The sequence below is a fragment of the Marmota marmota genome, unplaced genomic scaffold, assembly GCF_001458135.2.
Source record: "Marmota marmota marmota unplaced genomic scaffold, marMar, whole genome shotgun sequence".
Classification (NCBI taxonomy): domain Eukaryota; kingdom Metazoa; phylum Chordata; class Mammalia; order Rodentia; family Sciuridae; genus Marmota; species Marmota marmota.
Genome location: NW_026000229.1, coordinates 16,011,760 through 16,034,386, shown reverse-complemented (window position 1 = coordinate 16,034,386; position 22,627 = coordinate 16,011,760). Strand labels below are relative to the sequence as shown.

Genomic DNA, 22,627 nt, shown 5'->3' with positions numbered 1-22,627 from the left:
TCTCCTTTCTCTTATATCAAAAGTGGCAGAGAAGTGACCCACATACATTGAACGTCCCTCTAGCACCTGGCTGAAGATCCCCAACAGATAAGTGGATCTCTTCTGTGGGCTCCAACCCCATCCCCAGAGGCACCCACCAGAAAACCCTTCAGTCATCCAACTTGTGCTCGCTCCCTAATATGCAGGGCGTAGGCTTCTGCTGGGGCCCCTGGGGACTTGGGTAGACGTACCCCGTGCCTTCTGGTAGTGGAGGGAGAAACCAATGATCTGTTCACTGTGCAGCTCCGGCCGCTCCCAGGCCACTAGTACAGCGGAGCTGCTCAGCGGTGTGGCGGTAACCCGAGTGGGGGCGCTGGGCAGTCCCTCGCGCACCACCACCGCCAGCGGCGCGGCGGCGCACGCAGTTCCCGCGCTGTTCTCCGCCACGCACTGGTAGTAGCCAGCATCCTGCAGGCCGATCTGCGTGATGACCAAGCTGCCACCGCCACCCTGGACCTTGACGCGCCCATTGGGCCTCAGCGGCGCCCCGTCGTGCAGCCAGCGCAGCGCTGGTTTGGGCTCCCCAGTCGCGCGGCACACGAAGCGCGCGGTGCTCGCCCGTGTCCGCGACAGCGCCTCTGGCGCCTGCGAGATAGCAGGTGCAGCTGGGGGCGGGAGGGACAACGCTGACCACGGTCTCCTGCCACTAGGGGCTCTATTCCTTCCCCCGTTACCCCTACCGTGCCGCCCCCACTCCCTTCTCCAGTCATTCTAACCTGTCCCAGACTCACCCCTCCCTAACTAGTCCAGCGCAGGTCTATCCCGCCTGCCCCAGGTACCTCGCACAGGCCTCTCCCGAATGGTCCCCAGGACTCTAGAGCCTCCACTAAAACTCTCCGCTCCTGCCGGCTCTAACCCCACGCCCTCACTTACCCACCTCCTTCTCCTCTACCTGCCAACGTCTCCCACACCTAACAGTTCTTGCCCTCTCTGCAAGCCGGAGCAAGCCTGGTGCCCAGTCTTACTACCACCCAGACTGCTCTGCTACCTCTTCCAGTACTCCCCCGCCCCACGCATCCACCCAAGCCACGCCCGAGACCCCTTCTCCTGTCCCTCACTCAACTCCACCCACCACTCCATCCTCCAGGTACTATTTAACATACCCCCATCTACCTCCTCACCAGGACTCCTCCCATGAGCTCGTCCTCCCTAACCCTTTCTCATCCTCCAGGAGCATCCTTCCGTCCCTCTACAAGTCCACCTGCTTACTTCCCCTTCCTTAGTGTCCCCTCAGGCCCGGCAGATCCACTCCAGTCCCCCTCCTCCACACTGCTCGCTCATCCTTGATCCCACCTCACCCAGCACGCGGAGCTCCGCGGCGGCGGTGGCGAAGTCGCGAGTGCGGGGCTTGTTGGCTCGGCAGACGTAGACACCAGAGTGCCGGGGCTGAGCGCTGGCGATGAGCAGGTTGGTGCGGCCCAGCACGATGACATCGGTGGAGATGGGCTTCCCGTCTGCAGCAAGAGGGGAGGCGCGCTAGAGGGGGGCGCTCCTCCGCCCCCTCACCGGACCTCGGGAATCCGCTACAGCAAGTAAAGTTAACACCACAATCGCTGGCTGGAATCTCAGCTCCTTCTCTTGCCAGCCCAGTGGCCCTCTATTGTCCCTGATTTTTCGTGTTTCTTTTCTTTTTTTTTTTTGTACTGGAGATTGAACCCAGGGACGCCCAATCACTGAGCCACATCCCCCAGCCCTTTTTAAATGTTTTATTTAGAGACAGGGTCTCACTGAGTTTTTTGGGCCTCGTTATAAGGCTGGTTTTAAATTCATGATCCTCGGGCTGGGGATGTGGCTCAAGCGGTAGCGCGCTTGCCTGGCATGCGTGGGTCGCTGGGTTCGATCCTCAACACGACATAAAAATAAAGATATTGTGTCCACCTAAAACTAAAAAATAAATATTTATAAATAAATAAATAAACAAATAAATCCATGATCCTCCTGCCTCAGACTCCTGGGATTACAGGTGTGCGCCACTGAGTCAGGCTTGTTCCTGTCTTTAGTGGGGAGAGAGTCCCTAAGTGGAAGGACAGCTGTGAAGGGGAAAGAGTAAGGTCTGAAAACTCCTGGCGCACAGTAAAGGCATATAATAAGTATTTGGTACGCTAATCACTCACTGATATTACCATTATTAATTTAACTTCTCTCAAGGACATTCCTTCCCTATGGTCTTACCTCAGTACTGTGATGAGGATTGCACTAGTAAAATATGGCCAGAGCAAAAATTTAAATATGTGCAGAGACTTTTATCTTGATGTAAAATGAAAGCCATTTAAAAGCTCTTGCCTTTACAGGCATGTATGGAAAATCCAGACAACAAATGCAAATGACCGCTGGTCATGATGGTGCATGCCTGTAATCCTTGCAGCTTGGGATACTGAGGCAGGAGAATCACGAGTTCAAAGCCAGCCTCAGCAACTTATCAAGGCCCAATCAGGGAGACCCTGTTTCTAAATAACATATAAAAGGGACTAGGATGTGGGTCAGTACTTAAGCACCTCCAAGCTGAGTTCATTCCCAGGTATCAAAAAGAAAAAGAAAAAGAAAAAAAAACTGAAAATGACCAAGAAATTTAAAAATGCACAACAAAACATGTTAATTTTCATCCATCAACTTGGGAATGGTTTCAAAAACAGTAAATTACAATGATGGAGAAAGGGTCATAAAAGAGCTCCATCTTGACCTTGAGGCCAGGAATTCCACTTATCCATCCTGGTCCCATGGAGATGATTAGACTCATAGGCAAGTATTTTTTGTTTGTTTGTTTGTTTTTTGGTACAAGGGATTAAATCCAGGGGTGCTTAACCACTAAGCCACATCCCCAGCTCCTGCTTTTTTTTTTCTTATATATTTAGAGACAGGGTCTTGCTGAGTTGCTTAGGGCCTCGCAAAATTGCTGAGGCTGGCTTTGAACTCATGATCCTCCTGCCTCAGCCTCCCAAGCCTCTAGGATTACAGGCGCTCAGCCACGTGCCTGCCATAGGCAAGTATTTGTTAGCAGGAAAGACCACTGCAGTGTTAACTGAAATAGCAAACAACTGCGAAGAACTTAAATATACAACAGTAGGAACTGGTGGATCACATTATAGATGCATTCCTATGATGGAGTATTATAGGCATTCGAATTATTTTTGAAAAAATGTTAAGGTTTGGGAAATGCTTATGAGACACTGTTCAATGAAAACAGCCGGGAACTATATGTACAGCATGCTTTCTCAGTTTCAGGGGGCAATGTACATAAGCTTAGAAAAAAACTTGGAAGAAAAAATGTTTTTATATGTTAACAAGTTTTATCTGAGTGGTGGGATATTTTCTGCTTATGTTCCCCCCCCCACAATTTTCTACAATGAACATGTGTTGCATTTGTAGTTACAAAACAAAACACAGAAAAGCCCAAGTACCTCCCTGACTTAGTGAAGTGAGTTCCTGGAAAGAGAGCAGGACCTGGGGTCAGGAATGAAGTTCCTTTCCTGCACTTCTCTTTCTACCCTAGAACCACAGATGTTAGGATCCTCTGGGAAAGCAATTCTCTTATCCTTACTGTGCACAGAATCTCAGGGGGCCCTTATTGAGAGGAGGCAGAGGGCAGGCCCCAGATTCTGCACTGCTAACTAGGCTAAGATGATAGGTCCAGAGACCACACTGTGACCAGCAATGAGACAGGACACTTTCTGAGCACTACGATTCCTAGGTCTTGGCTCCCCAAGGTGAAGGGAAGATGTCTGAAGCTAACAAGTTCCCTGGGTGATCTTGATGCATGGCCAGGATTGAGAAATATTGATATCAGGCCTTCTGGGTGATGCCACACCCTTACTCACGTAATAGTGCCAGGGTCCTGCTGACCTTGGGATCCTCCCTAACTAGGCAGGTGTCACAGTGCAATGAGGAAGTGTAGTTCAGATAGGTGCAAAGATTCCAGCACTGTTCTATTTCATTCTCTCAGTGTTGGATACACAGTTGCTCCATTTATTGTTTTTCTTTAGACTCTGCATTCTATTCTCTTTTGAGTGTGAGATGCAAACTTATGGAATGGAGGCAGTATAGGGTAATGAAATGAGTCAGAAGAAGTGTAAAAAGCTGGATTTAAGGGGCTGGGATTGTGGCTCAGCAGTAGAGCACTCGCCTAGCACAGGGGAGGCCCTGGGTTTGATCCCCAACACCACATAAAAATAAAGGCATTGTGTTGTGTCCATCTACACCTAAAAAAAATAATTAAAAAAGCTGGATTTAAGACACATCTGCCATCAGCTTGAGACAAGTCACTTCTTATCATCAAATGGAAACAAAAATTACCCTAGCTTGCTTTCTATATGACTGGAGGGACGGTGTACTAGACAGAGAACAAGCCCTAAAGCTTGGTCCTGGCTCTCTACCTGCCTGAGTCTCTGTTCCTCATCTGCCCACTGGGATTGCCCATCTTGGCCTCTGCTCTCCTCAGAGGGCTCTTGGAGGCTCTGACAGGAGACCAGTGTCAAGTGCTCAGCACACTGTGCCGTGACCCTTGGCCCTGCGCTATTATTACCCTGATGGCATCTCCAGGAACTCAGTCCATGAGGTGCTTCTCACTCCTGGCCTGATACTGTCAAGCCTCTCTTCCTGGGTAAGGGCTCATGGTTTATCTCCATCTCCCTCACCCACACTGTGAGTGTGGAGGCCAGGGTCCCTCCCGCTCAACTGTACTTTGAGTTTACTGCACACAGGTAGCAGCATGCTGCATGGCCAAGAGCTGGCTGTGGATACACCAACCAGCAGTGGCCTTCTGGCTCCCGTTCACTCGCTGGCCAGCAAGCATGCTCCAGTTCTCAAACCCTCACCTGCAACACTGTTATGAGGAACAGACATAAGTAAGACTCTAACCCAGGGCCCATCCGCCCTCAGTAAAGCGACAGAAACAGTTTCATGAGTGGCAGACCCAATGTGTCTTGTCAAGAAAACACACCACACAGTGGATGACTAGGTTTGTTCTCCCATGCTGTCCCTGACCTGGCTGCCCACCACACCCAGTCCCTACCACACTGAGTGATTACACATACGACTCCCTGATTGGGGATGCCATGTCCCTCCCTTCCTATGCCCTTCTCTTTCCACTCACCCTGTCGGACCCAGGACACAAAAGGGGTGGGGTAAGCCGAGGCCACACACTCCATCACCACACTCTGCCCAGATACCACGGTGGTATTCTCCGGGGCCGCCACGATGACCACGTCCTGCCCCCTGGTGGCCGCCAGGGACCCTGGAGAGAAGACAGGCCAGTGGTAGCCTTACTAGCAGGCACCTTTACCTGACATACCTCACCGGAGGCTCCTGGTCACCTGTCGAGGCAGTTGGCAGGGAGCAGCCATGGTTTCATCAAGCAGATGAGAAAGTAGCCACCAAGTTCAGCAGAGCTGGGACTAGAACTCGGAGATTTCTCTTAGAACCAGAAGAACGGCCTGGCCTCTGATGCAGAACCAGAGGAATGGCAGGATAGATCCACACCTCCCTCCATTCTGCCCTGCCAAATCCAACCCAGAGGACTGCAGGGTGGTGGGGCAGCACAGGGCTTGGACTCAGCATTCGTAGCTCTGGTTCCAGCACTGCTATTAACACGCTGCGTGACCTTAGCTAAGTCCCTTCCCCACAGGGCCCTGGGTTCCCATGTGGAAAAGGTGGAGTGGTGGCAGCGGGTTTTCAAGTTTCTGCCGGCTCAGCAGCTCCCAAAGCCCAGCATCTCTGCCAGGTTCTCCGCGTGACCCTGGGCCTCTGGACAGAATGGTGAACTCGTGGTTTGTCCAGCAGGTGGAGGCAGAGACCCTGGGCTCAGAAGAGAAAGTGAACCAGACTCTGGAGTACCTCACCAGTCAAAGTCCAGGAGCAAGCAGGGAGGGGACCCGGGAGGGGATCCTGGAGGGGAGGATGCCACAGCAAAGGGAAGCATGGGGCCCTTGGGGGAAGATTGAAATGAGATCTGCAGGGCATTTGCTAAGTGCCAGGCACATCTACAGCTAGTGTTCTACATCTCTGAGCTAAACATTTGATAGCAGGCCCAGGGTCAAGCAGATGGTAAGTAGACAGCCTGGATTCAAACCAGGTCTTTCTGACCCCAAAGCTTTACTCTTCCTACACCTATAACACTGGGGCGGGAGCTTTTCAGACAGGCAGAAATAGAAAAGGCCTCAGGAAGCCAGACTGGCTGTGCAGAGTCAGCAGAGCAGGGCGAATCCTCCAGCGCCAGGAGCCCTGGGCTCACAGTGGGGTTGTGGGGTGTGCCAACGCAGCAGAGAAAAGGCACCCCTTCTCAGAAGCCATCCCCATTGCTCTGTCCAACCCAGGGGAACACAGAAACTCCACAGGAAGTGAGGAGTCCTGCACCGGGAGCAGAGGTCTTGGTTTCTAGCTCCAGATCTATGCCCAGTTGGCTGGGTGGCACTGCCCCTCTGGGCTTCTCTCCTTACCTGTCCGGTGGGATGACTACCCTACTACCTACCTGAAGGCTGGGTCTGGCCTCTTGGGTCCCTACCAGCTCACAGGTGGCTGGCTCCAGAAACCCTTAGGTTTCCCTGTTGGGTGGCCCTTACCTCTGTGGGCCACGATGAGCGAGGCCTCCCGGCTGAAGCGCTGGCGGGCTGAATTGATGGCCACGCAGCGGTAGGAGCCTGTGTCTTTCTCCCGAACACCCAGGATCTGGAGCACACCATTGGGAAGCATGATGAGCCTTGGGAAAGGGGGAGAGGACAACAGTGAAGGGGGCACAGGGAAGGTGGTTTGTAATGAAAGAAGTGTCAATCAAAACTGCAAGATATGAATATAGCTCAGTTGGTAGAGTGCTTGCCTCGTAGCACAAAGCTCTGGGTTTGATCCCCAGCATCACAAAAAACAAAAACAAAGAACCTGTAAGATACTACTTCTACCTGTCAGACTGACAAAGGTCAAAGGGTTTGCTGACACCTCACGTGAATGAGGAAATGGGGAGACAGCACTCCTGTCTTGGCAGCAGCCATACAATACCCAGTCTTTCCAGAACGAGCTGGTAACAGCTCAACATCAAAAGTGCATGAACCGGGGCTGGGGTTGTGGCTCAGTGGTAAAGCACTTGCCTAGCGTGTGTGAGGCACTGGGCTCAATTCTGAGCACTACATACTACAAATAGTGAATAAAATAAAGGTCCATCAACATCTAAAAAAATTTTTAATTAAAATAAAAAAAAAGTGCATGAGCCTTTTGACCCAGCAACACCAGTTCTAGGACTCCATTCGACAGTCTCATACATGTGTACCAAAAAAAAAGTATGTCAAATGACATTCACTCTAGCATTGCCTGTAATAGCAAGACTGGAAACAGCACAGGTGTCCCTCTGTAGGGAAGGGACCAGCTATATGGGTTTGGGAACTTCATACAATGGAATGCAAGTCAGCTGTTAAACAAAAGGCAGCTCCTGGCCTGCTGGTGGAGGGCAATCTCCAGAACGTGTTTGGGTGCAAAACAATAATAGGCCTGGGAGCACTTCCGCGTATAATGTACCTGGTAATGGTTATCTCTGGGTGGGGAAAGTGGGATCCTGTGAGCTGGAGTGGGGAGTATCAGGGATTAAACTCAGGAACACTCAAACACTAAATCTCATCCCCTGCTCTATTTTGTATTTTATTTAGAGACAGGGTCTCACTGAGTTGCTTAGCACCTTACTTTTGCTGACGCTGGCTTTGAACTTTCAAACTTCCTGCCTCAGCCTCCTCAGCTGCTGGGATTACAGGCATGTGCCACCGCGCCTGCCATGGGATTTATTTTTTATTATATATCCTATACAGTTCAAAAGTTTTTAACCTCTTATTGGTATTATTTCCTCCCTGCTCTGGCAAAATCCCTATTCACACTTCTCATATGACCCTCAAAACAAGCCCAAGAGAAAAAGGTACCCTTGTAAGTTGCTGGTGGGATACAAATCAGTGCAACCACTTGGAAAACAGTATGAAGATGTTTAGAAAACTGAAAGTGGGACCACCATTTGACCTAGTTATTCCACTCCTTGGTCTATACCCAAAGGACTTAAAATCAGCATACTACAGTGACACAGCCACATCAATGTTAATAGCAGCTCAATTCACAATAACTAAGCTGGAACCAACCCTAAGAGCCCTTCAACAGATGAATAGGTAGAAAAAAATGTGGAATATATACACAATGGAGTATTACTCAGCCATAAAAAAGAAGTAAATTATGGTATTTGCCAGTAAATGGATAGAACTGGAGACTAAGTGAAATAATCCAATTCCCTAGAAATCAAAGGTCAAATGTTCTTTCTGATATGAAGATGCTAACATACAATAAGCAGGGAGAGGAAGACAGAAGTTCCTTGGATTAGACAAAGGGGAATGAAGGGAAGGGAGGGAGGATGGGAATAGGAAAGACAGAAGAATGAACTGGACATAACTTTCCTATGTTCATGTATCAATACACAACCAGTATAACTCCACATCATGTACAACCTCAAGAATGGAAGTTATACTCCATGTCGTGTATATCTAAAAAGAACAAATAAAAAATATATACAAAGGAAAAAAAAAAGAGAATAAGAAAGGCTATGATTTGGGACAGGGAGATCTCCGTGGAGGCTGGGATGGTAGGCAGCAGAGTGGGTACCAGCCCAAGCAATGGGAAAAATGGGTCCAAGCAGTGGGTAAACAGCTGTTGGGCCCTAGGTTGTAGGCTTGGCTAAGATCAGAGTGAGAGAGAGTGGGGCAATTGTGTGCTTGGGGAAGATCCCTTAGTTCCCTGGGAATCAGAGTCTGAGAAAATCTAAACAGGGGAGAGAACAAGTAGCTCAAGGGTAGGGGAGGCAGAGTGCTGGAAGATATTCTGGACCCAGGCCTGAAAACCTGCTGTAGCCCAAAGACTTAAAGAAGAACAAAACCCTACACCACTCCTTCCTTGAACCAATGGGCCACCCCCAGGCCCCCAGCCTCTCACCCTCAACTCCAACAGCTGCCCACAGAAGTGCTAGAGTGGAGCGGGCAGGGGGCAGGGAAGCCAGAGGTCACTGAGGAGAAATCCTGGGCCAGGACCCAGTCTACTGCCACAAAAACTTGATGGCAAAGGAAGAGTCGGGGAAGGACAAGCAGAACCCATGTGAAATGAGGCTCCACCTCCACCCCCACCCAGGTCTGTGCCCCCTAATATTCTCCGGTTCAAAACCTCTTCCTCCCTGTCTAGCTAGCTGACTTTTCTACCAGGAGCAGCCTGTGCTTCCTGACCCCAAAGATCTCTGGTCTTCCCAGGGAAATCATGCTCCACGTACCAAGAGCTAACACCTCCTTTGACAGATAACCCTTCATTCGTTCTGCGCTGAATGAAGGAGTGAACCAAGGAGGGAATGAAGCCTTCCTTCCCCCAACAGGGTGCTGCTGCTGCTGCAGCCAAAGGAGGTGAGGCAGATCCAGTCGGTGCCCATCTAAGATCTTCTGTTTTGTTAAAAATGTGATTTTAGAAGCTCTGTCCTTGGAAAGATGTCCAAGAATTGGTTAGTGGGTGGGCGGGTGGGGGTTGCAAAATGGTGTTTATGAAGCAAATCTATTTTCGTAAAATAGATAAATGATAGGTTCAGGTGTGTGCAGAAAAAGTCAAGGTTGGCAAAGCTCCAGTAATTCATGGGGTTTTCTTTGGGAGCATGACTACTGGGGACTCTTATTTGTTGACTCCTGTATATTTTTTTTAAACAATGAATTTTATCAGTTTAGAAATATGGAAAATTTTTATCTTCTAAATTTTAAAAGTATGTGCCCCCAGGGGCTGGGGATATAGCTCAGTTGGTAGAGTGCTTGCCTTGCATGCACAAGGCCCTGGATTCAATCCCCAGCCCCACCACCAAAGAAAAAAAAAAAAAGTATAAGCTCATGTGCGCTTTGTTTTTTTTAAAACTCGGGGCTCTAACACAGAGGCAGTAGTGGCCTGGTAGAGAGAACTGGCTGTAATTGATATATTTTAGCAAGTAACATTATGTGTCTGGGTTACAGTTTTCACATCTGAAAAATGGGTTAGATGATTCCTGCCCCACCTACTTCACAACCCTGACTCTCTTAATTGTCATGAGCTCACATTAGATATGGGACAAAACACAATGAGTCACAAGCTCTAAACAAGTTGATAAATGGTATAAACCGTGTACATATTTCAAAGGACTCATCCAAACATCCAAAACTGTAATAACTGTGTTTAGTCAATAGATGATCCCTCTCCGGTCTGTAAAGTTGTATATTTTACCATTTTAATTTAAAACAAAACAAAGTAGGTACTTATAGAATGGGAAACAACCTCTTCGAAAGGATTTATTCTTTTTCCAAGTCCAATCTGAGGTCTGCTGACCCCATCTCTGAAAGGTCACTTAGGCCCAGGAATTCAAGAACACAGATGAAAGGACCCAGCAGCTCTGAATTTTCCAAGGGTCAAGGAGCCCCTGGGCTAAGCCCTTGAGAGATTCGCCCCCCCACCAGAGGCGATGCTAGCTGAGGGTTACCTGAGCCTGGCAAACAGGGCGGATGCTGGGAGAGGCCAAGAGGAGGGCTAGGCGAGGGAGCTCAGGTTGTTTAAGTGCATTGGTTTCGTGTTTCCCAAAATAGGTGGACAGTGATACAAAATGATTTCAAGTGGATCCAGACACGTTTTTTATTTGAATAGTTATATATTTATTTTTATGACTACCTTCTATTTATGGCATTTGTTGCTGGCTTTCCATTTCATTGCAGTGAGATAGTGGGGCTTTTGTTGTTTGGGGGTTTTTTTTGGTGCTGAGGATTAACCCACAGCTTTGTGCGTACCAAGCACCATGCTCAACTGCTGAGCTGTGCCCCAACCCAATAAAGTTCTGTTTCTGTATTTTTTTTTTTCTTTCTGTCTCTCTCTCTCCTTCCCCCCACCCTACCCTGCCCGTGGCACTGGGGATGGAACCCTGAACACTTTTATTTTTTATTTTAAGATAGGGTCTCGCTAAGTTGTCCAGGCTGGCTTTAAACCTTGCGATCCTTAAGCCTCAGCCTCCTGAGTAGCTGGAATTACAGGTCCACACCACTACACCTGGTTTGATAATGCTCTGTTAATATGTGTTAAAATTACAAGAGAGAGAGAGATGATGTTAAGAAAAGTGTTAAGTGGCAGAAGGATGGCCAAAATTACGAAGGTGGCTATGAATGCCAGGCGTTTGGGGAACACTGCTCTCATTGATTACTGGTTCCCATGGAAGGTTTGCCTTCCATGGGTAAGTATCAGGGAATTGCCTTGGGGGCTAGTCTTCACTATCACTTCCAAAAGTATGCACACCTACCCTGACAGAGTATGTCTATTAACTGCACATGTGCACACCCCACTCCACATATATGGTCTCCTTCAAACTGCTGGGCCGAGTGTTTGAATAGCATATTTGTACATGCACTATATCTGGGCACATGTAAAAATACATACCTTGGGCGTAATCCAGCTGCTGTTTTAGACATTTCTTTATTCCCCCACACAATGTGCTGGGACATGTAAGCCTGGCTTATTTATAGATGAGGATCACTTTTCAGAGGACCTGGGGGCAAACACTCCCCGAGTCCAGGACCTGGCAGCTCTAGCCTCGTGGGTGAGGTCTGTGGCTTCATGGGATTAGGTCTGAATTAGACGTTGGGAAGGATGGTCTGAACCCCACTGATTTGCTGAGAAACTTTGCTTGGAGCCACACTGAGACAACCGATCTCTCACCCCACCCATAGCACAAACTTCTTCAGACCCCGCATTCCCCACCCCACCACCAAATCACACCCAGGAGAGGTCTGTGTCATCCACACCAGAGCTCAGGAGTCTGACACTCTGGGGACTAGTTGTGTGACTTAGGTCAAGTGACTTCTGTCTCAGATCTCTCCTTTTAACATTTTAGACAGAATTTTCTACCATATCCATACCCACAAATCCTAAAGGATGTTCATTATGTTAAGTGAAAAAACTTTGTTTTGAGACTGAACAAAGAACCCAGTATGTACAATATATTCAAAAATTTAAAAATAATATTTACAAACACATAAGAAAAAAGTCCAGAAGGACAGACATGAAAACTATCAATGAGGGGACAGAGGCGCTGCTCAGGAGAGCCCATGGGAGGCCCTGGGTTCCACCCCAGCACCAAAAACAAACAGCTAACAATGGTTTTCTACAAGTGATAAGATAATGGATACTTTTTTCTACTTTTTTTCCCCCTGTATCGGAGATTGAATTCATTTAACTGCTCAGCCACATCCCCAGCCCGTTTTATTTTTTATTTTGAGAAAGGGTCTTGCTAAATTGCTTAGAATCTAGATAAATTGCTGAGGCTGACTTTGAACTTGCAATCCTCCTGCCTCAGCCTTCTGAGCCTTTTCTACCTCTTTGGTTCCATGAATTTTAAAATGCATCTGCTAAGAATAAAAATTAAAAGTAAATAGAGAAAAACTGAAAAATTAGAAATACCTTGAAGGATGATGGGAAGAAAAAAATAAGAAAACATGCAAAACGTAGCACAGTGCCTGGACCAAGGGAAGCTCTCATTAAGTGGAGCCTGTGCTGATGGTGTGGGGGGTGTCATTGCTCTCCCACCCTCTCGGGGGCTGTGAGGAGTAGGCTCTCGATTGGTTCTTGCTTGCCCAGCTCATCTGCCTGGAATTGATGTTCTACAAAGACACACTTTGGGAAACCATGATCTAAAATGAACCAGGCTGGGGATATGGCTCAAGTAGTAGCGTGCTCGCCTAGCACGCGTGAGGCACTAGGTTCGATCCTCAGCACCACATAAAGATAAAATAAAGATATTGTGTCCATCTAAAGCTAAAAAATAAATATAAAAAAATAAAATAAATGAACCCCCTTTTCTTTCCCATTTGTTTCATAGGCGGGGAAAACAAGGCTAGCAAGATTTGACAGGCTAAGGAGTGGTGGGCTCTAAGCCATCACTAAGAATCTCTTATAGCCTGACCTCTTACCCTTCTTCTGTAACTTTGCCCTCACAAATATCCTGTAGTTTTTCTACCCAGGAGTCTCTCCTGTACCTTCTACCACTACTGGAGAGTTTTTAATTCAGCCTCAGGGCCCTGAGTGAAAAACCAACATTCTGCCAACGTCTCACAGTGTGGCCTTGGACAGACCACAGCTCTTCTGGACCTCAGTCTCCTCAACAGAGCCACGGTCAGACTAATGTGCTCTGATGGATTCTTGTTGGCTTGGTGAGTAGCTTTCCTCCCAGGGAGCAAAAACTTCTTGTCTAACTTCTCTTTAAGACCAGCAGAGGGCTGAGGTTGTGACTCAGCAGTAGAGCGCTCACCTAGCACGTGTGAGGCACTGGGTTCGATTCTCAGCACCGCATACATATAAATAAGTAAATAAAATAAAGGTCCATCAGCAATTTAAAAATATATATTAAAAAAAAAAGGCCAGCAGAGCGCTAGGAGTTGGGAACTGGGACCACATTGGCACTAAGAATCCCAGTTCTGAGCCCATCTTGGAGTCCTGTCTGTCCTGCCCATGGGGACCCATTCCCACAGGGACCCATTCCCACAGGACACTTACCGAGGCTCCTCAGGCAATGTCACCTGGTCCTTCTCCCAAGTAATGACAGGGTCTGGCAGCCCTTGAATGTGGCACTCAAAGCGAGCTGTCCCATTCTCCTCTACCATCTGAGGCTCCGGGTGCAGAGAGAAGTCCTCGAGCACTGGAGATGAGGACAGTGAGACATGGGCAGAGACAGGACAGGAGCATGGGGGGGGGCACACCACAGTGAGCACAGCGAACACACACAGAGTCACGGAAATGCACAGCACAACAAATTCAGACGAGGGGAGATAGCTGGGGAGATAGCTGGACAGAGGCAGCCAATGGATAAAAAGTGGTGACTATTGGTCAGATGCTGCTGGCCGAATGAATTTCAAGGTCCCCTTGAAATGGCATCTCCATGGCATCACCATGATGGTCACACTACAGTAAGATGCACTCCTCTTTTGGCCCCCAAATTATTTGCTACTGAGTTGTGGTTCCTGAGCACCCAAGAGCAGGGTAAGAGGGCAACAGAGCTCCATACACGCTGCCCGCTGTGTGGGGGACTCCCAGAGGGGCACCATTGGGCCTGTGACCTCTCCCAAGCCTCTCGACAGGCTTTCTGGACGACAGCACAACTCCACGTTCAGAGGGCAAGAAAAGGAGGAACAGAGAAGTGGAGAAGAGGAGGGAAGGAAGACTGAACAGGGAGGGGTGACAATACCAGGAAGGGACATTGAGCAGGAAGAGAGGCAGGGGACAGGGGAGTGGGCCGGGGAGATAGGCATTTGTGCAAGTAACCAACTCAGATCCCACGTCCCACACTACAGGTTGCCTGGGCCTCAGCTCCAGCCCCCAGATGCAAGTACTTACTGGCAAGCTTGACCACAGCAGCCTGGCTGGCCACCACTCCGAGGGGACCATGGGCCAGGCAGGAATAGCTGCCTTCAATGACCCCCAAGGCCTCAGAGGCTGCCTCGTCACTGTCATCAGGTGCTAGTGGCTGGGACAGCCATAGGGAGCCATTGGGTAGTAGGTGCAGGTGATCAAGCTCTGGCAGGGCGTCTCCGTCCTTGCTCCACGTCACCCTGGTGGGGGGTCCAGCAGCAGCAGCCCCCAGACTGCAGTCCAGCACTACAGCTTGCTCTGGGCCCAAGATCACACGCAGCGGCCCCACGTCACAGCTCAGCTCTACAGTCGACTCCTGAGGCAACAGCAGCTCTCCTGCGCAGAGGAGGAGACACAGGGGCTATCAGCGTGGCTCTTCCCCACTCCCAGTCTCTGCTCCAGAGCCACCACCCAGGAGTTAGGTCCAACCACTAAGAAAGAGGTCTCCTGGGAAGACCTGGACCTGGACCCGGCTCTTCTCTTGCTCCCTGTGATTCTGGGAAAATGCTGCACTTCTCTGTGCCCAGCTTCCCGACTGTTTACCTTCTTCACCCACCAAAAGGTCCAGTTCACAGCAGCATCACACACAGTAGACAAATGCTCCCGCCCCATGAACAGGTACACCTATTACTCAGCCGGGAAAAGGAAGGAGGTACTGACGCTTGTGTTGATGTGGATGAACCTTGAAAACTTCATGCCACGTGAAAGACGCGAGTCACAAAATGCCACATGCTGCATGATCTCATTTCCATGAAATGCCCATAATAGGCAAATCCATAAAGACAGAGAGTAAAGTAATGGTTCCCATGGGCTGTGGGCAGAGAAGAATGGGGAGTGGCTGCTAATGAGCATGAGGTTTCTTTTGGGGGTAGTGAAAATGTTCTAGAACGAGATAGCTGCCAACACTGTACGACCTAGTCAATATGCTAAAAACCATGGACTTATACAATGTATATGGTGATTTTTGTGGTGTGTGATTTATACCTTGATTAAAACAAAACAACACAAAAACTTCTTCGTAGGGCTGCTGTGAGCATTAAATGAGATGGTGTGTGAGAAGAGTGCAGCACGGCCAGGCACAGAGTGGAACCCAGCAGTTCATGTTGACCACTACTACCCCACCAAAAATATGCCAAGGGCTAGAAAATTATTGTAGCCAGGAAATGTTTAAACTATATTCAGAGTACTTAAGTAAGTGAGTGAGAACATGCATGTGAATCCATATATATATTGAATAAACAACATAAAAATAAGTCCCAGTTGGTTTGTGGAGCCTTCTGGATAAAAGAAAGCCAGAATCCCCTTCTTCTCTACAACAGACAGGTGAGCAGCCCTGCTGGGAAAACTAAGTGCTCCCTGTCCATCCAGGTAGGGACGAGGCTCTAGCTAGACTCCAAGCAAGCCCACAGGAGGCTCCCGCAGCTCCTTCCAGGCCTCTTCAGCTCTGGAGGCTTCTTCCTGCGGCTAATGTCTGCAAGGACACACAGGAGGCTGGAGTCAAGACCTGGGTCTCCTGACCCAGGCCCCAGAAAAGCCTGCAGACCCCAACACTGCCCTTACCAAAGGGAAGAGGGAGGGAATAACGCAGGAAGGAAGTGCCTCCCCAGGGTCAAGGCAAAAACCACAAAAGGCAACTCAACCAACATTTCAGCAAGGCCCCCGTCACCATTATTCATAGAGAAGTGGTTGGTACCTTCCAGAAGGTTGACTCGCTGTCTTCCTGTCCCATAAGAATTCAAGATCCCTTCTTATCCTCTGGTCTGACTTTTCATTTCAGGACAGAATGCACGTCTGAGAGTAAACTGGAGGCACAGGTGAGGACCATCTCCCATACTCATTATAAGGCAGATTGGGACTGACAGTGCCACATGGGGGAGAAAGCATGATGGCCACAGAATCAGAAGACCATTAGTTCTAGACCCAGGTCTCTCACAGTCTACTGTGTGGCCTAAACACATGCACATTCGGTCTGTCTTTCAACACTTAGATCCTTATAGTATGTTTTCAGCCTCCCTTTCCACAACCTCCAAAGAGGAGCAAGGCCAAGGGGAGAAGAGGAGTCCCAACTGCCTGAGATAAGGGAACTAGGGCAGAATCCAGGGTCTGAAGGTCAAGAAGGTTCTATGCAAACGACTACCTCTCTTAATCCATCAGAGAGGTTCTGCTGGACATGTCCAGCTGCACAGCTGGCCTCGGGACTGGTGGGTGCAGGGAAGGAGAAGGCAGCACCTGCCCTTGCGCAGAGTTTGCATTCTAATTGAAGAAAGCAAACAGGCATTCAGAGCAGTCACGTGATGGTGGTGGCAAGACCACTGACCTTGGGGCAGAAGATAAAGATTACAGTCTTGCTGCACTACCTATCAGCTATGTGACAAGCCACTTAACCTCTCCGGGACTGTCTCCACGTGTGTAAAATGAAGATGACACTGAGAGCCTGTGAGAATTAAACGAGATGATATATTTCAGGGCTCCGGCCAGAGCCAACGGCCATCACTCCAGGAACAGGAGCTCATTCTTTAAGTGCACTTTCTCCGTTGTAAAGGTTGCAGGAATGCTGACTGCTGTACTCAACACTCCGATCTTTCTATCTCTAAGGCCCTGAATTTCCTGACTCAAACACGGGGTTGGAGGAAGGCGAGCCCGGGCTCTCAGCCCAGTGGCTTCAAAATGCCCTGTTCCAGCCGCTGAGCAGTTGGTTTGGGTTTCAGGGGAGAAAAAAGCCCCACAGGACATGAATCCCTGGGCCCTCGGGCAGCCTCCCCGCCCCCTAAAGTACATCCAGGGCTTGGAAAATCCCCTGCCGTGCTGAACAAACAATGTGAACAGTTGGGGCCCTGAGCAGCTGCTGGGTATGTCAGCAGCCTGGGCTCTGGCGGGCAGGACGGCGGCCAGAGGGGCTGGCGGCTGGCTGGGGAGCCCAGAGGAGGCTCCGATTCCCTTCCTGAATATTCATGGATCGGCAGATGTCTGGCTTCCCCGCCTCTGAGGAAGCCCAGCAAGGCAAAACAGGGAAACCAGCAGAGATGGAGATGCAGAGAACAGGGGGTCCTCCTCAGAGAGCAGCAGTGCTGTGCCAGGATCCCAAGATGACCCATTTTAGTGGAAATGCCTGTGAAATCTGAGGATCCTCATTCAACAAGTGGGGAACTTGAGGTCCAGAGATGTGTGAGGATGGTGTCTCATATCTCTGGGAGGCAAGAGTCTGGGTGAACTTCCTCTGACTTTTTTTTTTTTTTCTTTTTGGACACCATATATTGAGCTCAGGAACATTCAACCAATGAGCCACACATCCCCCATTTATTTAGAGACAGGGTCTCACTGAGTTGCTTAGCGCCTGCCCTTGCTTAGGCTAGTTGTGAACTATCCATCCTCCTGCCTCAGCCTCCTGGGCTGAGGGGGCTGAGGGGCTGGGATTACAGGTGTGTGCCACTGTGCCCAGCCTTTCTTTGACTTTCTGGAGATGAACCCAGCATTGCACCGACACTTGCTCCTGAGTAAGAGGTTTTTCTCTGCCTCAGTGCCCCACCTGACTTCTGTGCCTCAGACTGGTACTTTGGGGACTCCACCCACACTGCCAGCCTCTCTGTGAGGCTGCAGCCTGCTTTCCCCAATTGCAGTGTTTCTTGAGTCTCACATCAAAGGTTGATGGTCCCCTGACTATTTTTCCTCTTGCCTAAACAAACATGGGATGAGATGGGACAAACTTTGACTTTGGAGTTAGACTCCGGCTCTAGGTCCAGTTATTGGTTGCATGATCTTGGGTCAGTTTCTTTCCTCTATTCAGCTTCAGTTTCCTCAACTTAAAATGGGGAGTCTCCAAATTTCTCAAACATTTTCATCAAATTCTCCTAACAGCAGAGAAGGTACATATGAGGTGTCCTGTTTGCCTGAAATGTTTTTATTTTTAAACTTCTAGTACACTGTCCATTCTTTTCTACAAAGCAGCAACGTTTTGTTTTGGTTTGGTTTTTTCAGTACTAGGGATTGAACTCAGGGCATTCAACCACTGGGCCACATCCCCAGCTCTTTTTGTATGTATGTATGTATGTATGTATGTATTTATTTATTTATTTTTAAGTTGAAGATGGACACAATACTTTTATTTTATTTTATTTATTTTTATGTGTTGCTGAGAATCAAACCTGGTGCCTCACCCATGCTAGGCAAGTGCGGTACCACTGAGCTACAACCCCAGCCCTCTTTTTGTATTTTATTTAGAGACAGGGTCTCACTGAGTTGCTTAGGACCTTGATAATTGATGAGGCTGGCTTTGAACTAGAGATCCTCCTGCCTCAGGTTCCGGAGCTGCTGGGATTACAGGCGTGTGCCATCTCGCCCAGCTGCAATGTTAATATAAATGTGGTTCCTTCACCATCAAATCTTTGTTTTAAGGATAACCACATTGTAATTTATTTTTTTAATTTTGTATTGGTACATCATAGTTATATACAATACTGCATACAATCTTTTCATAAAAATGATGCTCTTTGGAGCAGACCTTGTTTGTCTAGCTACCTCTTTCCTGCCACCACCACCACCATTGCACTGCAGGGCAGACCCCTAAAGCCCCTCCCACAGGATTTTGAGCGGTCCCTCCCAGGCCTGGGTCTGACACACCATGCCTACCAGTGGATATTTGCTGGGGCCAGTTCTCTGCCTGGAAGGGGCCTCCCTCCCCCACAATCCCTTCTCCTTAATCTTTTCTGTGACACCTGGTGAGACCCAGAGTCTCGGCATTTGGGAACCCCAGAGCCATTTCTCGGTCTCTTTTTTTCTGACACATTATTTTACCCACTTACACTGATTTTATGAAGCTAGTTAGAACTCAGTCAGAAAGGAGATTCGCTGCCATGCCCAGGGCCAGCTCGGTGCCCTTTGGTGGGCTGAAGGGAGCCCAGGGTGAGTTCCAGCCTCCAGGGGAAGGGGGTGGGAGAGGGGAACAAAGCCAAGTCCCTCTCTCCATTAGGCCCAGAAATTGCCACAAACATCAGTTCCTTGTCACTTCTAAGTTTCAGGACCCAACAAATTTGCAGCTTGTTTTCCTCGGGGCAGTTCTCCAGGACGCCACCACTGCTCTCTCCTCCCAGGGGACACAAGTCAAGTTTCTTCCAGAGCTTGAGCCTCTCCCTTACCGCCCCCCGCCCTCCCCTCCCCGCACTAAGCCCCGCCCACCAACAGCTGGAAGGAGAGTTGGGGCGTTGCCTGGGACACAAGGAAGGCCTTGACCCTCCCTCCGGAGTGGAGAGGCTCAGCGTCAGCAGCAAACCACACCGGGCTTGGCCTGCCTACCTCCTGCTCCACTGAGACTCCCACCAGTCCCCCGCCATACATAGCAAACCACTTTCAGTTCCATGTGCCACAGGCGCTGTTCCCTTTCCCTGGAACCTGGTGTGACACCCTGTCTGATTTTGATACCTCTTCTTCCTCTGCCCCACAGAATGCTGGGCATCTGCATCACGGTAGTCATTGCTCTAGGATTTTTTTTTTTTTTGGTGGTGCTGGGGGTTGAACCTAGGGCCTTGTGCATGCGAGACAAGCACTCTACCAACTGAGCTACATCCCCAGCCCCTTGGTCTAGATTTTTGACTTGTCTTTTTCTCCAGCTAGGCAACAGACTCATGATTGCTTTCTAGCCAGCTGTGTACCTCTTTAGTGTCTAGAACAGAGCCTGACACATAGAAGGTGCTCAATACACATAACTTGAATGGATGGGTGGGCATGCAGAGTTACTCAAAAAGATGAGACGAAAAGCCCCTCATGCTTTTCCAAGCCTCAGTCTTCTTATCTATAAAAATAATAGCAACTCCCTTAGGGTTGGGGGTGATGCAAATAATACTTCTAGAGATTCCTGAGCATACCACACAACACCTACTAGACACCTAACAAAATGCTTCAAAAGCACACAGAACAGCAAATGCACACTGAAAGAAACCTTACCAGGGCTAGGAGTTCATTAGCTTCCCTGTTCTCCTGTTATATGGCTCAATGGTTAAAAATATCTTTCTCCTGCACCCACCTGTGTCTCCCAGTATGCTCTCTGCTCACTCATCAGAACTCCATCCTCCAAACTATGTGACAAGGTAATGAGCCCCTTATCAAATCATCCAGGAGTCTTGGGTCTGCACCTGAGAGAGAGATTATTGATCTTCCGCTTCCCTGACTCCAGGGATTCCACCATCCTCTAAATCCAAAGGATGCCTGAGCCCCAGCATTGAAGAAGCTGGCAGCTCTGCTGGCTCAGAAACAGCATGTGGGTCCTTCTTCCCCAACTTTTAGCTTCGGTCACCCACCTCTGACCAGGGTAGGGTCCTATCTCTCAGGGCCACTCTTACTCCTCCTGTTCTCCTGGAAACCGGGAGCCCCCAGGCCTGTCTAGCAATGACATCTGTTTTTCATCTGGAATTCTATGTCAAGACTGGTTGCTCTACCTCAGAGACACTGGAGGGAATCGAAAGAGTTTGAGGGGTGAGACAAGGAAAAGGGTGGATCCCAGATTGACTGCATATGGGGACAGGGCAAGCCTGAAGCTGATAACTTCTCATTTGGTGGAGAGAAGAGAGAAGTGCAAAGAGGGTGAACTTGAGTATGTTTTGTTCCAAATCCCTGGAAAGGGTGGCTGCTCTGGCCTTATAGTACAATGTCCAAGAGCCAGGAGACTGGTTCTAGCCCCAGTTCAGTCTCTAATTATGTAACTTTGGGAATTATTCCATTCTCATCTGTAAAATGGGTTTATGCTAAAAATTATTCCTAGGTCTCTTTCAGTGCTGATATTCTGTATGCTCTAATTGTGAGATCCCTTAACTTTAAAAGAAAAGACAGGAAATATTAATTTTCACATAAATGTGCTATTATCTAGGCGATGAAAGCGCTTATAGGATCAATGAAGGCTTCGATAACTTCTGGATAAGATTCACTATTAAGAGAAGTTCCCAATGTTTGACCTGACTCCTAACCTCAAAGATGGTGTTTAGAGAGGGCCACCCCAACTGACTGAGACTGGCCTCTGAGCCTAGAAATGGATGGGAGGGAAGGAGGTATTCTCAGGTGAAGAGAATGCTCCCATATCCTTGGGTCCTCCTGTTGTTATTCATATCCCAAAGTCTAACTTGGGTGGAAAGGGGAGTCCCACTTCTTTCATGTGGTGAAAAAGCCCAGCCTTCCATCACTGTCCCCAAGCAAGAGTTCCTTTCCTAAAAAATGTTTCTATGGTCTCCAATCCCTGACTCAAGGACAATGCTGACAAGGAGAGGGGCAGTCACTGTTATAATCCTGTCCCATGGTGGGGTGGCTGATCGGTCTATTATTTTTTATTTTCCTCTTCCTTACTCCCTACAAACTTAATCTATCCTCAGGTCCTCCTGATTCCATTTCCTTAATATCTCTAGGATCCAGTCACTCTGGCCACCCCAACTGCTACTTTGCAAGTTGCCACCATCCTTTCTTTTGGATTACTACTACAGCCTCCCAAGAAGCTGGAGCTTCCTGCCTCCAGGCCTGTCCAATCAATTCTCCACACTGGCTGGAGTGAGCTGATGCAAAGCTGAGCCCAGGATTCACCAGGGGCTTTCAGGCCAGAAACTGTGGCAGAGCTGATACTGCCCTTTGTGAGCTGAGTCTGGCTGCCCTCTTCAGCCTCCTCTCCAGATACTCCTGATCCCTGGCCCATCCCACTCCTACCTGCCTAACTCCCACAACTTGCATTCTCAACTTCAGCGGGATTTAGCTTCATTCAGTGATCTAAACTCAATCACCTCTGAGTATTTATTTGCACATGCAGTTCTCTGGAAAACTTTCTTGTCATCATTATCCTTGCACAGGATTGGCTCCCCCTCTGTTCAGTCTTATTATTCACCACTTTCTCCAGGAAGCCTTTCCTGACTTTCCCAGACTGGCTTAGGAGCCTCTTTTCTGCAAGGTATTTGTCAGTTGTCTCCCTCCACCCCACAACTGAAAACTCCCCACTAGGGACTTGGTCTGACTTTTTACTTACTATATTCTAGGCACATGCTAGCCTATAAGAATTGTTCAGTAAATATTGTGGAACGAATGAATGACTTTGGTCCAGATTAGGGTGGTTAATCAGAACTCTATAGACGTGTCCCCAGGCCTGTTGGGCTTTGCACACTCAAAGGAGACAAGCAGAGTAGATGTTGTACCAGGTCAGAGCGCAGGCAGCTTGGGCCCTCCCCGGCCTTGTGCA

At 48.9% G+C, this 22,627-nt stretch overlaps 1 protein-coding gene across 1 annotated transcript in view; it reads right to left on the bottom strand.

Moving 5' to 3' along the window:
• Positions 1-22,627, bottom strand: part of Igdcc4 (immunoglobulin superfamily DCC subclass member 4) — a 37,420-nt gene that overhangs the window by 12,990 nt on the left and 1,803 nt on the right. The window contains exons 2-8 of the mRNA XM_048793215.1: positions 16,565-16,680; positions 14,413-14,788; positions 13,576-13,717; positions 6,594-6,730; positions 5,129-5,269; positions 1,338-1,493; positions 231-644 (exon numbers count right to left, since the gene is read on the bottom strand). Coding sequence (XP_048649172.1) covers positions 231-644; positions 1,338-1,493; positions 5,129-5,269; positions 6,594-6,730; positions 13,576-13,717; positions 14,413-14,788; positions 16,565-16,680 — 1,482 coding nt within the window. The remainder of the gene's footprint in view (positions 1-230; positions 645-1,337; positions 1,494-5,128; positions 5,270-6,593; positions 6,731-13,575; positions 13,718-14,412; positions 14,789-16,564; positions 16,681-22,627) is intronic.